At 34.4% G+C, this 17,945-nt stretch overlaps 1 protein-coding gene across 1 annotated transcript; it reads left to right on the top strand.

The window, feature by feature from the left end:
* The first annotated feature begins 12,911 nt into the window (after positions 1–12,911).
* Positions 12,912–14,913, top strand: GAE6 (UDP-D-glucuronate 4-epimerase 6). The gene has a single exon (XM_086232740.1). The coding sequence runs from the start codon at positions 13,111–13,113 to the stop codon at positions 14,506–14,508; it is 1,398 nt and encodes a 465-aa protein (XP_086088866.1). The 5' UTR covers positions 12,912–13,110; the 3' UTR covers positions 14,509–14,913.
* Positions 14,914–17,945: the final 3,032 nt, after the last annotated feature.

Below are 17,945 nucleotides of genomic sequence, written 5' to 3'. Positions count from 1 at the left end.
CCATGCCCACTATTCTCACTCTCACCCACTCCATAACCGCAACTTGCATCCCTCCAAACCCACACCAACACATTGCCTAACATCTTCAACTCTCTCAAGTAAACCAACATCATTCCCCAACCCTACTTCAGCATTGCGCTCAAAAGCTAGGGTTGGGAATGATTTTCCTTCAACCAACGTCTGCGTCAAGATAGACCAACCAAGCCCTTCTCCACTGCTCAAATGCAATTGTTCTTGCATCAACTTCAGTCATCAACCATAAGTAGTGGAATCAACATCCAACCCTCCAAATCGGAGGCCTGTGAAGCCGCTAACACCTTTTCCGTCCGGCGGTGTACGTTTGTGCCCACTAGAGAGAGAAATGGAGGAAAGGAGAGAAGGTCAGGGTGGGGACATGAAATCATTGATTTGCCCTTCCATATGGGAGGCACGTGACCAAAATTGACGTCTATTTGAGGTATTTGACGAATTGAACCAAAGTAACAAACATTAGCTAGTTCGTGGATGAATATGGCACATACAAAAATTCGTGGACCAACATATATGGAACAAAGTGGATAATAAGTACAACAAATGTGAAATTACCTCTTTTTGATATATCTTTTCAAACTTCCCAATGCCTATCAATTTATTCACCTTAATCAAGCTTTTAATTGTATTATCTATCACAACATAAAACAAAAGGACCAAATATACCATGTTCTGATTGGCTTTAGGGCATACTTCTATTAGAATTGTGCTTACAACTTCAAATATATCCCAAAAAATCAATCTTTAAAATGGAGGTCTAAATCACACTTTAACCAAAATTACTAACTTGGACATTCTAAACAAGTCATGTAAAATAGAAATAGATATAAGACCTCAAATATTGATAAACTCAGCTCAACCCTCACATTTTTCCTCGATACTTTATGGTATAAAGCTAAGGAAATTGTACCCAGATAGTTCCTAGCAAAATAGATGGTATTTACAAATATTTTGCACAATGCCAACTCTTTTTAAGACAATAGCTATGTAAGAGATTTTAGGCTTCTAGATCTCATACATGCGCTTAATAAACTCCAATAACTGGTTGAGGTTTAGACCTTTATAGAAAATGAATATGTTAGATTTTACTCACATGTACAGTTTCAAATTTAAAAGGAAAACTTAATTTTATGTATGTGAGGGTTCCTCATCCCCAAATGATCACCAACCAATCATAGTAACACAAAAATAAGGCCTTCACTGCCACATTTTCAAGCAACATGGACGGGGGAGTTTACCTAAGGAAGAAGATGATGCGGGAATAATTAGTGCGTAATAAGAACTTAATGCTAAGTTTTAATATAAGGCCAATTTTCATGTTTAGTTCTTCTGGTTTGGTCATTCTTTCAATGTTATCTATGTGGTTTCAATTTTTATTTTTAAATAATACCTATGTGGTGTCCTTTTTTTTCTTAATCTAGGGGAGGGATTAAAAATTGGGACATCTCAAATATTGTGGAGATAAATACCATTAGATTAATAGCTAATTGGTAATACTGTAACATCTCAATCCGGGATTAAGAGTAAATCTTAGAATAAGGAGTGAGTCACATACATTCTATTTATAAGAATTAATTCTATAGGTAGAGTGTGATTCATTCCTTAATATGAGATTTACTCTTAATCCCGGATTGGGGCGTGATAAATACCTATGTGGTAAATGTTCGTTACAAAGTCCAATTTTTGTCTAATTTTACTAAAGATTTTCAATTTGTTCATTGGATCTCATAACTTGTAACCCTTGACACCCTTCTTGAAGCTGAGGAAAATGTATTTAATGTTAAGAAACTTAGGCTTAAGTTTGGTTCTCTAATCGATCAATAAGAATGAAAGTGATGCATCCTGCATATATATTCACCATAGACATATTTAATTTTGGGAAATATATATTTAGTTTTAAAAAAAATTTAGTTTAGGAAGTTTTTTTTTATAGTAATTTTGGGACTTTTCTATTTGTGTTTTGGGGATTTCTTTTGACTTAAGTTTTCCTATTTTGAATCTCCTTTTATTGTTTCTTAGTTTAATTAGGATTTTAGTTTTCTTGGGTTTTAAATTTGCTAGTTGATTTAGGGTTTTATGTTCTCTATATAACTAAAGTTTAGGTTTGTAATAATTAGGCTTGTTTGATGATTAATAAAAATATGAGAGATCGAGTTTTCTCTTCTTTTCATACTTCTCTGATAGGTTAGAGATTTATCAGTCTAATAGATGTCATTTCTCTGGATTTCTAGAGAATCAAGCTTAAGGAAGGTCGTGTTTTGCGAATCCTATCAATCATCCCGCTATAAGCTACATCAGTTGGTATAAGAGCCTAGTCTCCATCATGCAGAGGAGTAGAGAATGTGATGGAATAAAACCTTGTGAAATCGATTTGAAGTTTTACATACGAGTTTTTGAAAGGCTTGCGCGTGCCGAGCTTTTATCATGTTGATACAAGTTAAAAGTGGTTGAATGAGACCTTGTAACACCAAGTAAGGGTGGGTTCCACAATCCCACATTGAAAATAAGAGGGATTCAAGTCCTTATGTCTCCTATAAAAGTAGCCTCTTGCTTCGCAGTTAAGACATCCACTTAAGTTTGCTTAAACTTATGGGTTAAGCCTTTTATTCATGGGCTTAAGTTTAAAATATATATATAATTTTTCTTTTTGGTGTTTGGGCTTAAGTTTAAATGTTAAAACAAACAAACAAAAAAGTTTTGGTTCGATTCTTGCGGTTTTTTGAAGATCAAAATCGAAACAGACCTAAGAGATGGTAGGTTCGGTTTAGTTTTTGGTCAACAACTGACTTTTTCAGTTTGGTGGTTTTCAAACCCACCCCTAACACCAAGTTAGATAATGTATACATGTGAGTTGTCATGGAATGTATTGTGTGACAAGTTGGGATGTTGACCCAAAAGGTTGCAACCTTGGAGATCGAAGAGGCTTCATCCAAACCAACCCAAGAATTATGAAGATGATGATGATGAGAAAGTTTATGACGAGTATGAAGATCCTTATGGAGATCATGGCCCTAGTAGAGAGCGGAGCCTGCAACCAATCCTAACCCTTGACGTTCAGCAAGATTGAAGAAAAAAGAAGAGGTTAATTTTGATTCTTCTTTAACTAATTATCTAGTTAAGTATAAATGGTTTTCTGGTTGATGAAATTGTGGTGATTATGAAGATAGCTATTCCTTGAATTTGGAACTTCTTTTAGTATTTGATTCTTATTCAGAGAATTCTTATGAAATTTGTTGTAATAATTGTTTGGGGGTTGAGGAAAATTCGATATGAAATTGGGGAAAGTAATTAAAGAGAAACCTATTTCTACCAAAATTTTGAAAGAAGAAGAGTAAGGAAAAATTGAAGATGAAGTTGAACAAGTATTGCTTGAAGACATTATTAAAGATGAACCTAAAACCCCGAAGCCTCAAGATCCAATGACTTTGGAAAATAATTTTTGTGAATATGTTGATTTTATTGGGATTGACTCTTTTCTTAAGAAGGTTATTAATAATTTGATTGTTATCAACAATCAAGTTTAGATTTGGAAAACAAGAGCAAAAAGATGGTTGATTATGGAGAATAAATGCAGCTTCCTAAGAATGAGCAAATCTTCCAAATATCTTTATATTTGGGCAGGAAAAATTCAATCTCAAACCTGAAAGTTTAGAATTACTTGTGTTTAGACGATCTTCACCAAAATGATTCAAATTTGAGAACGAATTCCCTCCAACCAAGGGAGAATGATGCAGCAGCATATTCAACATATTCTAATTTAATTTTGAGAAATATTTAGTTTTTCAATAATTTATATTATGAAGTTTTTTTAGTAATAATTTTTGGACTTTTCTATTTGTGTTTTGGCTTAAATTTTCCTGTTATGTTTGGGTCTACTTGTTGACTAAGAATTTTCTTTTATTGCTACTTAGTTTAGAATTTTATTTTTCTTGGGTTTTAAGTTTCCTAGTTGATTTCGGGTTTTATGTTCTCTATATAAACTAAAATTTAGGGCTGTAATAGTAAACCTTGTTTGATGAGTAAAAAAATATGAGAGAGCTTTCTCTTCTTTAATTTTCTGATAGAATAAGACATTTTTCTAGCTATTCTCATTCTAGAGAATCAACAGACTTAAAGAAGGTCGTGTATTGCGAATGATCTTGTCGATCAATCTCGCTACGCCCTGCATCAGTTGAACTTTTCCTTGATCTGTTTCCTTAGAAACTTCATCAAACCCAACTATTTCATTAGTCTTACAAATTTTATTGTCACAAATTCCATCAACTTCCAAGCAATCACCATAACAAGTTTCGCAATCACAATAATCAAATTTGGTGGTTGACTTAAATTCAAAGAATCTTTACATTACTTAAAATTTTACTATTGTTACCCTCAAAAAATTACAGCAGAGATTGCCGAGATTTCTAATAAGAACACTAGTAGTCCTTTTAATGCTAATGCGGGCGTGCCACTGCTTCTCGACCGAGAGACCAATGGCAGAAAGTTTGTTTGATGTATTAATGTATTGCGCTATGAAACCTAACTCCTAACTAAACAATTGCACGGCGAAAAAAGGAACAGAAAATTCGCCTAGTACAAATTGCTTTGATCCTCAAGGACTTTAAATATTGGTTTCATTGACTTGATGATCAAATTCGTAAGTACGTAAAATTGAATCTTGAGTGACTGGATGTATCGTAAAATAGTGAACTTTGATGAAAAAGGTATGAATAACTTGATTATCTCTGAATTGAGTAACAATAGAATTCTTATGACAAATCTCATAGAGAAAAACAACCAACGAAATGAAAAAATAATTAAAAGAAATCGATACTAAAAAAAAATCTTAGCATAGCCAAAAATAAAGAACTAGGTCTTGAGAAACAGAGAAACTAAAAACAAGTAAAAGGGTCTTCGAGAATTCTGGAGAAAAGTTGTTGAAAAGCTTGTGCTTGATTTTTTGAGATGTGTTGAGAGAGTTTTATGAATGTTGATGCCTCCTTATATAATGATCCACTCCTAGGGTTGAAAAACCCTATCCTATTTGATTTCGGACTCCTTTTTCCTTTCTTCACGCCAAAGTAACCTATCTTTGCCTTATATGATTTAGGAATCCTAGACTGCCAAGGACTCTTGACGGCATATAGACTTCTCCTAACTAACTTTTCAACTTGGGCTTTGATTGGATGGGCTGACTTATATCAATACTCGGGCTAAACGATATTTGGGCCTCACTTTATACAACTTTGGGCTTTGGCCAGATGACTAGGCCCAAATCCAAATTAGGGTGTAAACAACTATCAACAACAAAATCTACCTTACGATAATTACCAAATTTGTACCTCACTTCATACGTAGTTGAAGAAGATTAGTCTACGCACTGCATTAAAATTCTTTTAAAGTAGAGTAGTCTATTGTTTTACCTAATCATACATCATCACACCATCAATGTTATATCTCTTCCTCCCCAATCACGTCTTCCATGTCGGCAGTCATCATGTTGAAATCTACTACCATTATGTCCGAAAAAAGGTAGTTCACAATGAACTAGAGCTTGGTTACTTGTAAATTGTTGATCAAGTTGTTGATATTCCATCTAAAGGTCTTTTCATTGCTTAGTTTATTTTTTGGTTTTCAAGGTTCTGTTTGTTCTTGGCATGTCAACTAGGGATGGACATTTGACCCAATAGGCAGATACCCGCAACCCCACATCCATCCCATTTAAATTTTGATACCCATGCTCATGTCATACCCATTACTATTTTCATGGGTATTACCCATACCTGCCCCACCAGATTAATCGGTTTCCCAAACCCAACCCATTAACCCACAATTTTTTTTTAAAATAAAATATAATTCTAATCAAATAATTCAATTTTTGGAGGAAACACTTTATTATTTCATTATCTCTCTGGTATTTTTTTTCTTCCACTTCTAGCTTTCAAGGCTATATATTAATCTCAGTATAAGACTAACTTTGAAAAATTAGTCTATTTTCTATATGGCCACCTTTGAAAAAATTTCAAAGATCATGCATGGAAAATTTTCAAAAATTAAAATTATTTATTTTGCACCTCTTCCATCCATCTCATATTTCATATATCTTGTTAGTTAAACAAAAAAATAAAAACAATATAAGACTAATTGGTCCTAATCAAGGTCATTAGCAATTTTGTGTTCATATATCCAATCAATTAATCTGTAAATACAATTCCAAAATGATGTGAACTTGATGAAGATGAAAGAACCGAAGAAGATTCATTATTGGATTGAGCCCTTGATTGATATTGTTTGACCAAATCATAAGCTAGTTTTTGAATCATCTCAATTTCCAATGAAGCATTATCTACATAAATTATAGGGAAATAAAACTCAATCAATTTCATCTTGAACCTTGGATCCAAAAACAGTGGCAATTGCCATTATCCCATGAATTGTGTTCCAATACTTATCAAACTTAGTTGTCATCTTTGTTGTCATCTCAAACAATAATTAACTCAATGAATCAAATTATAATTATACATAACTCCATGGCTTTCAACTATTAAATTTTAAATTTATCAAATCCTAAAGAATCAAAAGTCAATCAATGAGCTCTAACAAACCCAGTTCAGTATTAATCCACAACAACAAAAATGAAAAATGATTCTCAGAATTAAAAATTATCCCAAAAGCAATCACCAAGCACCCAAAACGCTGCAAACCACAAAGACACCTATATACCCATCCAATGTGAATGTGCCACTGCCACCAGTAGAACATGAATACCAACGTTGAGCAAGCAAGCGAGAGAGCGAGAGAGAGAGCTCACAAATAATCCCTACTTTGTAATCTCCGTTTAAAATATAGCAGACCTTTGTGGCTCTGTGTTAAGATTTTTTGTTTTGTATATTTGGATATCCATGGGTATTACCCAAACCCACTTCATCTCTATATGGGTTTTATAAAAATTCTCATACCCAGTCCAAACCCATTAATAATGTCCCAAACTCATCCCCTAATGGAATAGGTGTTGCGGGTACCCACACCCATGGGTCAAATGGCCAATCCTAATGTCAACTTGCGAGGGTGTGATAAAGATTGACTCAAGCTTCCTACTCCAATCATAATTCCTAATTTATTTGTATTTAATTGAAATTATCTCTCTGGTTGTGTTTTAGGCCGTAGATCTTGGATGTATTTTGTTTCTTCTGGACTCTTGTAAATCTTCAGCTGTAAATATGCATACTCAACAGCTGAGAATAAGTGAGCTTTCACCCCAATTATACTTCCAGCAGACAATTCTTTCAGCACACGGCCCTCCTTGAATAATTAACCAAAACCAATATTCTATCTTTGCCTGAACATGTAATGCATCTCTGAAAGTGAAACTCTGAACTCACCCTGATAATTAAGGCCATATAGGAAAAGAAAATGAATGCTTTCACACAATAAGTACTTCATTCAGATCACCATTTTGCTCCTCCATTGTCATGACAGATTCAAATCCATGTGCAGCATTCAGACCATTAAAAAAAAAATAATTAAAAAAAAAATAATAAAAAAAAAAAAGGAAAGAAGAAAAGAAAAGAAAAGAAAAAGATAATCCATGTGCAGAGTTTGGCCAAAGAAATAAAAATAATTCACAGGGAGCCCTACAAATAATAATGAATTGCACCAAATTGGTTGCAAAGTACCATTCCATTAAAGTCAGTCCTGCCATACTAAAATTCCAAGTGCAATGCAAAGTCCATCTCACAAAGATTCAAATCAGTGTGCAATGAATGCATATGCACTCACACTCACTGCCCTCCAGCCCCATGTCTTATAAAGAGACCGACTCCTCAGTCCTCACCCATCAATATAACCCAACAAGGCCAAAGACCGTTCAAGACTTCAAGGTGCCCTACGAACCTTCCTTTATATCTTCTTTCCCAGCATGTCTTATTTAGTAGAAAAGGACACCATGTGGGTCCCATTGGTAGGACAAACCTTACATCAGGCCCATTGTAATTTTCCTTATAATAAATGTCGATATTATCCAATACATTATTTTTTTTTTTTTGTCCCTTTCCACTTTTCTTTTAATACGGACATAAATTTTTTCAACTTGGATGCACGAAGCTAGATAGATTTCTGGTTTTTTCAGCTGATCGAGAAGCTCATAGATCTTCTCGCAGCAGAAAAAGTAGTGAGCTCAGTGCAAAAAAAGTAAAAAACTGTGAGTGAGTGATTGGTTTTGTCTCTATTCCATAACTTACCCCAAGTGTCGTTTTTATTTACAGAACAACCCCAAGTCTTTTTTTCTTTAGAATTCTGCGTGTTATGATCTGTCATTAGTATTACACTATTACTCATTGGCAAGGAGAAACATGTGATTTCCTAGTGACATCATATTAGTGGTAGCAGCTAGCACACGCTTGTTTTGGCAATCATGAATAGTTTTTCTTTTACAGATATAGCAATTATGAATATAATAATATCCTAAGTGAAGTGTGGCATTGAGAGTGGTAAGGTTAAACTGAATGACTCATTAAGTCATTATTGTGCCATTTTAAACACTTCAGTCAAATACAAAGTGCGAGTTAAGTTTAATGGATCAATCTAGAAGTGGAGTTTTATCGCAAAAATATACTTCGGTACTGTTACGTTCCAAGATTACAACACCTGTTCTAAAGATTCCGAGAGTATAATACACTTACCTCTGAATATGTATTATATTCTTAAGTTTTTTAAAATAATTTAAGCCTTTTTAGGTTGTGCCGAGTTAAATCAGAGTAGTTAAATACAACAGAAGAAATTATTAAAAATCAGAGTAGTTAAAATAATTTAAGCCTTTTTAACATTATTGTATCACATTTTTTAACATTAATTAAGGGTCTAGTGTGAGGAGTTGCCCCTACTCATAATTTGATATCCACATTATATATATTTCTCTAACATCCCAACTTTTTTTTAATGCATTTCTCTAGTATGGGGCAAGATACTTGACAAATGGCCGAAAGAAGCCGAAGTAAGGAAAATGCAGAATATTTGAGAGTTTTTTTCTATCAAGAAAAATTTATATGAAAACTTCCTCTTATCTTGCCCCCACAAAGAAAAATTTCTAGGTCTGCCCCTCATGACTTATATTGAACCACACAATCTCACCATTTATCTTGAGATTTTTAATATTACAAGATAATCTAGCCCATAATAAACAGAGAGGGAAGAGACTATCGAAGTTAAGAAATTCCAATGCACTGTCTTATCATTTGTTCAAAAGGAAAATAAACAAACAAAAAATGGTTTCTACCAAGATCAATTTGCTACGGTTAATTTATGAATAAAATTGTTCTGAAAGCTAAGAGAGAAAGTTGAAGTTAGGGTTTATGATCATTGCATCGTACTCCTGCATCTTACAATTTAATGATTAGAAATTTTGCATTTTTAGTTATTCTTTAAAGATCATTTTAATATACAAAATTTCAGTGAAATTGTAAATCTTTTACCCATGTATTTTTATTATACTATTTCAATTTCATCGAATATATGGTGTTTATTTATTTATTTGACCATACTTAGTAAGAATTTGTGGGTAATATTGTGTTGGCTCACCTATACATAACTGGAGAATTTATGAATTACTCCAACGAATATATTATATAGAAAATTAGGATAAAATATCAAATATCAATAGTTTTTCAGTAAAGCAGTAAGACACTAATTTTTTTTTTAGTTTAGGTACTAATCTAGAGTAAGACATTTTGAATTAGGTCACAAATCAGTTTGTTATATAGTTGTGATTGTTTCAAATTTATAAAAAATTAAAATTTTTAAGGGTTTAATACTTTTGATTTAGGCTTGGGGGATGAAGTCCTGTAACCCAAAGACTAAATATTAAAATTGAAGCCTTGCAAATATTGAAAAAAAAACAAATCAATAAAAAAGTTATGACTATTATACAGTTACAGCTCGATATAATCATGCTTTTTAAAGTTGGTACCTAAACTGAAATTTAGTATCTAAAATGAAATGACATAAATATTTTGGTAGTTAAAATGAAAAAACATTACAATTTGGTACCTAAATTCAACGGACCTTTATATTATAACCTTCATCTTTTTTTCCTACACAATACTTATCATGCCTATAAAACAGGTTATTTTGCACTTCTTCAATGACAATAGTGATCCCATATAACTTTTTTTTTTTTTTTTTGATTTAGTGATCCTATATAACTTATGCATTTTCCGACCCAATAAAAAAACTTATGGATTTAAATATCACATTTCAATTTGAATTATCTATGATAAACTAAGAATATTTAATTAATAGAAAAATAGGATTAAATATCAAATATCAATAGTTTTTCAACAAATCAGTAAAGCACTAATTTTTTTTAGTTTAGGTACTAACCTAGAGTAAGACATTTTGAATTAGGTCAGAAATTGGTTTGCTATACAGTTGTGACTGTCAAACAGTCACTCACAGTTGTGTCTGTTTCAAATTCATAAAAATTCAAAATTTATAAAGGTTTAATGCTTTTAATTTAGATTTGGAGGATGAAGTCTTATAACCCATAGACTAAACATTAAATTTTAAGCCTTATAAATATTGAAAAAATAACAAATAAATAAAAAAGTTATGATTGTTAAACACTCACAGTTCGTATAACCATGTTTCTTTAAAGTTAGTACCTAAATTAAAATTTAATATTTAAAGTGGAATGACATAAACGTTTTGATAGTTAAAATAAAAAAACATTACAATTTGGTATCTAAAATCAACGGACCTTTTAATTAATTAGCCAAAAACAATTACGAAAGTTCAGACAACAATAATTATAAATTAGTTCCTAAATTTGAAAAACAATCTCCAACATTATACTATTAGAAAATAAGATTAAGATCAGAGATTACATTTGAAATTAATACTGAATTAATTCGGTATTGATCGTTGAGACATCTTAGTCTTGAGAGCACATGGGTAATCAATAGGCCAGCAATTTGATCATTCAGGAGGAGACTTTAATTAGATTCCGTGGCGTACATGTACTGAAGAAATAAATTTTTAAAAAAAGTCAATTCGGTCAATTTTTTAAAACGTGATTGGCGATAAGCATTTTTCATATTATCATATTATATAATTTTCCCATTAATTTTCGAAAATGAAACAAAATAATAAAATCCTTTCTCTTTCTGTAATTATTGTAATTAAACATTAAAAACGAAATGGAAAAAGACTAGCCAATGCCAATCCTTTGAAGCATTAATTTCAAAGGACTGGCTCTCCTCTTCCTCCTATTTAGTGAAGATGCTGAGGAAGTATCGCATATCCTTAAAAAATTGTATTGTCTTGATTGCCAGCTCACCATTAAAACATTAAGCCATATATATGATAATTTATACTTGAGAGTTGAGACCACCGACTAGGACTTGTTTTATCGTTTACCTCTCGCTTGGCATGCATCCACTTCCATGGTGAATACTTGAATTAATACTCGATATTCCGGGCAACAACAGCCAACATTAATTCCCGTCATATAAGCTTTAATTACATAATTTAGTTTCAAAATATGCTTATATCTATTTAGTGTCACCGACTCGGCTCTTGTGATTTTATGCAAAAGACTAGCCTATTAGATGATGCTGCATGCCCGCTCATATAAACTTTTGAACAAACTCATTTCTCTATGATGTGAGAATTTTGTTCATGACCCGTCCAACACAAACACGTAACACAATTGTTGTAGTCGAACCCCCTATCTACTCGTCTACCCTCTTGCGAGTAACGTTCTACCATCAACTAGAGTGTTGAAAGAAAGACCCCACATTAAAATGTGAGGCCTTACATACTGGTTTATAAGAGGTTTGAGTTATTTCTTCTATTGCAAATTAGTTTTGGGTTGGATGCTTCAATTTTCTTTATAGTATCAGAGCAGACTATTCACGTATTGCCCTAAATGTCACATGTGTTCTCATTTCACCCAATATGAATTGTCCACGTATTAAGCTTGAATAACATCATATATGCTGATGCATGTTGAGAGAAAATATCTCCCGTTAAAAATGTGAGGCCTTACATAATAGTTTATAAAAATTTTAGACTACTTCTCATGTTATCAATTAATTTTGAATTAGGTACCTAGATTCCTTCAAGCATACCTTTGGAATGAATGCTAATTTTCATCTGCTTATATATAAGTCAGTATTCAAAAAAAGATCCTCGTAAAGAAATGGTCAGGAGAATTCCTTCATATTTCTCAAAGTTGATGAAGTCCACACTCGAAGTACAAGTACTTTGTATGTGTATTATATTGTATTATATGATAATGTACAATATGAAAGATGCATATAGACTATAGTCCATACCTCAAATACTCTGTCGGTAACAAACGGTCACAAACTAACAGGCATGTAAATATAAAAATATTATATCAACTTTTTCCTTACTTTCTCTATTTGCTGAGACATATAGGGAAAAAAAGCATGTAAACGGAAAAATTCCCTCTGAACTCATTGACTTCCAGAAGGAAATTAATTATGAGATAATGGAAACACACCCACGTGATTATTCTATAATTAGTACTCTTATCATCCCGAAATTAGATGAAGAAGATGAAGAAGGTGGAGATTCTAGTAAGTAATTCAGTTATTTGCAATTTAATTAAATTCCAATTTTTTTCCCTACTTGGAAACAATTAATTACAGACACATCAGAGTTGTGTTCAAACCTTGATGCGTGTGGTATGGACTTATGGATCGCTATCTCACATGGTCTGGGTTTCATTTCATAGCTGGCATGAAGTGGCATTCCTGTAATAAAGAAGCAAAACGAGGGGTAATCTCATAGTCAAATTCTCCATTCCACTTTCTATCTGTAAGCGAGTAATTAAGAAAGAAAAAGAAAGTGGTCGCCAACCAACACCAAGTACCAACCCCCTCTCTCTCTCTCTCTCTCTCTCTCTCTCTCTCTCTATATTAATCTTTCTACACTCTTTAGAAATTCAGGGCTCAATCTCAATTCAGCTCGAGTCCCTTTGGCCTCTTTCTCCTTTCTCTTTGTCTTTTTAGCAAATCTTTACAGGCGCTACCTGGTGCCTCAATTTGGTACTACTACTAGAAGTCTAGAATTAGCAAAATGGTAATGGCTTCCCCACCAGATACAAGCAAGACCATAAAGCTGGAGCGCTACAACAGCTACCTCCGCCGCGTCAACAGCACGAAGCTCCTCAGCGCCTCCTCCAAACTCCTCTTCCGCGCCACCTTGCTAGTAGCTCTTGTTCTCATCTTCTTTTTTACACTCAACTACCCACCGCTCTCGGGCGACCACGGAGCCGGTGGGGCCCACCATTTACACACAAACAACTTCCTCTCCTCCGCCTTCTACGGCGGAGGACTCGGCGGCACCGCCTGGGAGAAGAAGGTCCGCCACTCCTCCACTCCCCGCCGCCCCAACGGCATGTCGGTGCTCGTCACCGGCGCCGCCGGCTTCATCGGGTCCCACTGCTCTCTTGCTCTAAAAAAGCGCGGCGACGGCGTTTTGGGTCTCGACAATTTCAACTCCTACTACGACCCGTCGTTGAAGCGGGCCCGGCAGTCCCTCCTCGCCAAGCACGAGGTCTTCATCGTCGAGGGGGACCTAAACGACGAGCCGTTGCTCACCAAGCTGTTCGATGTTGTACCTTTCACCCACGTACTACACCTCGCTGCACAGGCGGGTGTGCGCTACGCCATGCAAAACCCCCAGTCCTACGTGGCCTCCAACATTGCCGGCTTCGTCAATCTTCTCGAGGTCTCAAAAAAGGCCAATCCTCAGCCCTCCATAGTCTGGGCCTCGTCGAGCTCCGTCTACGGGCTCAACACCGAAAACCCCTTTTCGGAGCTCCATAGAACCGACCAACCCGCCAGCCTGTATGCTGCCACAAAAAAAGCCGGTGAGGAAATCGCCCACACGTACAATCATATTTACGGGCTTGCCCTTACAGGGCTCCGATTCTTCACGGTTTACGGACCGTGGGGCCGACCCGACATGGCCTACTTTTTTTTCACCAAGGACATATTGCAAGGCAAGCCAATTGATGTTTATAAAACTGTGGACGACAAGGAAGTGGCGCGTGACTTCACGTACATTGATGATGTTGTGAAAGGGTGCGTTGGCGCGTTGGACACAGCGGAGAAGAGCACCGGGAGCGGGGGGAAGAAGAAAGGGCCGGCCCAGCTGAGAATTTACAATCTCGGGAACACTTCACCGGTGCCGGTGGGGAATTTGGTGTCGATTTTGGAGGGGCTTTTGGCCACCAAGGCCAAGAAGCATGTGATCAAGATGCCAAGAAATGGGGACGTGCCCTTCACGCACGCCAATGTGAGCTTGGCATACAAGGACTTCGGGTACAAGCCCAACACTGACTTGGCCACTGGGTTGAGGAAGTTTGTCAAGTGGTATGTCAGTTATTATGGGATTGAGACAAGGGTAAAAAGGGAATTTGACAACACCCACAGGAAGAGTATTAGTCAGCAAACCCAGGAATCCGGTTGATTCATCATCATCATCATCATCATCAATCATCAATCATACTCATCACTGATCACATGGCCTTTAATTTTTTGTTGAATTATAAATTCTGTTGTTCTTTTTCTTTTGTTTTTGTAAGTTATTGTTGTGCATGTGGTCCTTGGTGTAATGGGTCCAATTGTTGCAGCTGTTCTTGATGTATCATATAGATATAAACTTCATATAGAAGAAAGAGATAAATGTTAGGAAAGAGACACAGGAAGGGGGAGACACAAGGTGTAGATCTGAGGAGGAGGGTTGTAATAATGTGTGGTGGGGTCTACTAGAAAGGATGTAGATCTCAGCCATTGGATTGGTATAAAAAAAAACAAAAAAAATTTGTGATTGCAACAACAACAAAAATGACATCAAGAATCTTCTTTGCCTTTACTTGTTTATTATTGCATTTAACTAATTTGTTTACTATTTCTTTCTTTTGTTCTTTCTTTGGCCATCATGATGTATAATTGGGTTTTGCTTTATGGGTTGCAAGTGGAGGAGATCTTATTAATATTGCTTTTCAAGATAATAGATATAGATGCTTGGCCATGAATGCAAACAGTTGTTAATTTGGAAACCCTTGTAGCAAAGGGTCACAAACAAGCTAGGGGGAGAGGTAATATATTCTGTAATTATTGCAAATATGGATTTGGGTCATGAGTCATGACTATATGTGTAAAAGAAGAAACAAATGTGAAAACAAAGGCTTCTAATTGGGAAAAGGGGTTTTGGGACAGCTGAAATGAAGTGGTGGAAAGGTTCCTAACTACCTGTAATCATTGTAAGTGTTTTTGCATGACTGCATATTGAAATGGTAGAATTTTCCATGGTAGAGCTAGATGGGAGTAATTTGTATATCTAAGTGTTATAATCAAGTGGCGTAGCCGCGTAGGCATAAACTTGCACATAATTCACCTCATGGACCTCATGGTTTTAAAATTTGTTATTCAAAGTTAAACTCGGCCTAACAAGAGTATGCGTGGTGGAAGGTATACATCAGTTTGTGCCTAATTATATATTCCGAAATTTAATGTGAGTTTTCTATTTTTACTTACTTTTCCGTTGTGATCGAATGAGACTAGATAAGAAGTTTGTGGGATTGACGTGAGGGGGTAGGGATGATTATATTTTTGGGAGCGAACTCCATATGAATATGAAGGGCATGGATACAAGTTATGCCTTGAAATGAAAAGCAATTCTGAATTTGTTTTGTGTGCGAAGAAGGGAAGTTATAAGTAATACAATTATAAATCTCATGGAGAGTTCGATCTTGGCTCAAGATGAATGCTAACAGCATGCTTAAGACATAAGTCGACATGAAGTATTATTGTCACTAGAAACAACTGCTAATACCCTAGTTATTAGTGGTATTCTTTTGGATAATTTTAGTTATTTTATAATGACCGAGGGATTATAAAATATTGAAATTGAGATGGAAATTTTCTATTTCATTTAAGTTAATTCGAGTAGCAATGATATTCTACTAGACACCATTTTTTACTTGTGAAGAGTGCAATGATATTTTGCTAGATGTCACTTTTGGCTTATGAAAACTTAAGGACAAAATGGTAATTTGATACTTCATGAGAATAATTAGAAACCAATTCTAATTAATTTTATTTCCTATTGTTGAATTAAGAAGAAACTAAAAGGTCACACGTCTAACAAAATCGAAGTGTTTAGAAATGGGAGAATGACCTTTAATTAAATACATTGTCGTGCATTAAAATGCAACCAATAACATTAACAATGTATTTGAATTAAGTATATGTTTAGATTCTTTGATTGTTTTGTTTTTGCTTATTTTAATTTTTAACCGTGTAATATAAATCTCAAGATTTATATAATTTCATTCAAACTCAAAAGAGTTAGAATTTATTTCATTATTTGCTCTTCACTTTGGATAACAAATACAGAACTACAATTAAAAGTCAAGAAAAATTAAACAAAACAAAAATTAAAAAAGGATCCGAATCCATTGAAGTTGATTAAGAAGAGAATTAAACCTAATTTTTGTTATTTTCTATCTTGCCTCACGCACATGGCATCATTACATTTATTGAATTGATCTGAATACGTGTCAAGTTTAAAGTATTTTATTTTTTCTTTATGCTTTTCAATTTTTGTACAGCACATTTTCTTCTCATGCCTTCGAGAGAAAATTTATAGATTAAAAACTACTCTGGAAGTCTCTTTTTGGCTGCTGTGCACTAATTTGGAAGTCAATTTTCATAAGAAAAAGCCTACAATGTTGTCCATTTGAAGGTCAAACTGACCATATGATTGAATAGCAGAAGATGCAAAAAAGTAATATTTCATTATCCTTCGGCGATACAAACAGTACCTTTTACTGCACAGTGCACAATGCCCACGTGTCATTTGACTGTGTCCTCTACGGTTCTACCTGTACCAAGTGTGTTTTTTGTTTTTGGCTTTTTGGCATTTTTCTCCTCTAACCAAAAAAAAAAAAACATAAACCTATAAATCTATAATTCAAAATCCATATTACAAAAAAAATCCAAAAATACAATAGATGAGAAATTATGGGACTAAAAACATGGGGCATCGAAAGAAATGCTTAACATTCACATTTGATTCAGTAACAACATTGGCCAGCAAGTCTTGAGGATCAGTTCAATCGGTGAGTATGGGTAGATTAATGGGTTAGGACTAGAATACGTTTATGATTTGATTCCTCAAATTAAAAAAAAAAAAAAAAAAACAAGATTACCATCAGGAACAAACAAAGTTGGACAGTCTTATGGTTAATTTCAAGGAATATCCATTGAGGAATTCCTTAAATGTTAGGGAGCTTCATTTAAGGGACATGTTGTGAAACTTGAAAATAGTTAGTTCAGATTATTGAACTACAATGTGGAATTGATCCTACAATGTATCCCTTAAAATAAAGTTATTTAAAAGATCTCTCAATATAAGTTCTCTACGATTAATATTTGCCTCATTCACATGAATAAGCTAGCAAACCACCTAGATCCATCATAGGTTGAGAGCAAGCTCAATATGATGATGGATACCTAACTTATATATTGTAAACTGATGAGTCATCTTTCTGACGTGGGATTAACTCGACCCACATCCTTGAATTTTATCGAGATGTACAACCCCAACCCTCATATGCGGAAAAAAAAAATATAAACAAAACACTAAAAGTAAGCACAACCACAAAAACACAACAATTTATTTATTTAATTATTAATCTTAAATTAGGCTACTTTTTCGATGATGGTTATTCATTAAAAGGCATGAAGATTACAGTTAAAAAAAAAAAAAAGGCTCGATCTCCCTAACACTGAGACCTCGCTCCTCTCAATCTAGATTCTCAACAGAAAATTTCTAGTTACACCCAAGAATTACAAACTTACAAATCTCTCAAGTCTAAAAGCTCTTAAAATGATTGCCTC

The sequence above is a fragment of the Dryas octopetala genome, chromosome 2 (genome assembly GCF_963921425.1).
Source record: "Dryas octopetala chromosome 2, drDryOcto1.1, whole genome shotgun sequence".
Lineage (NCBI taxonomy): Eukaryota > Viridiplantae > Streptophyta > Magnoliopsida > Rosales > Rosaceae > Dryas > Dryas octopetala.
The sequence above is the reverse complement of the archived record's forward strand: the minus strand, read 5'-3'. Positions and strand labels throughout refer to the sequence as shown.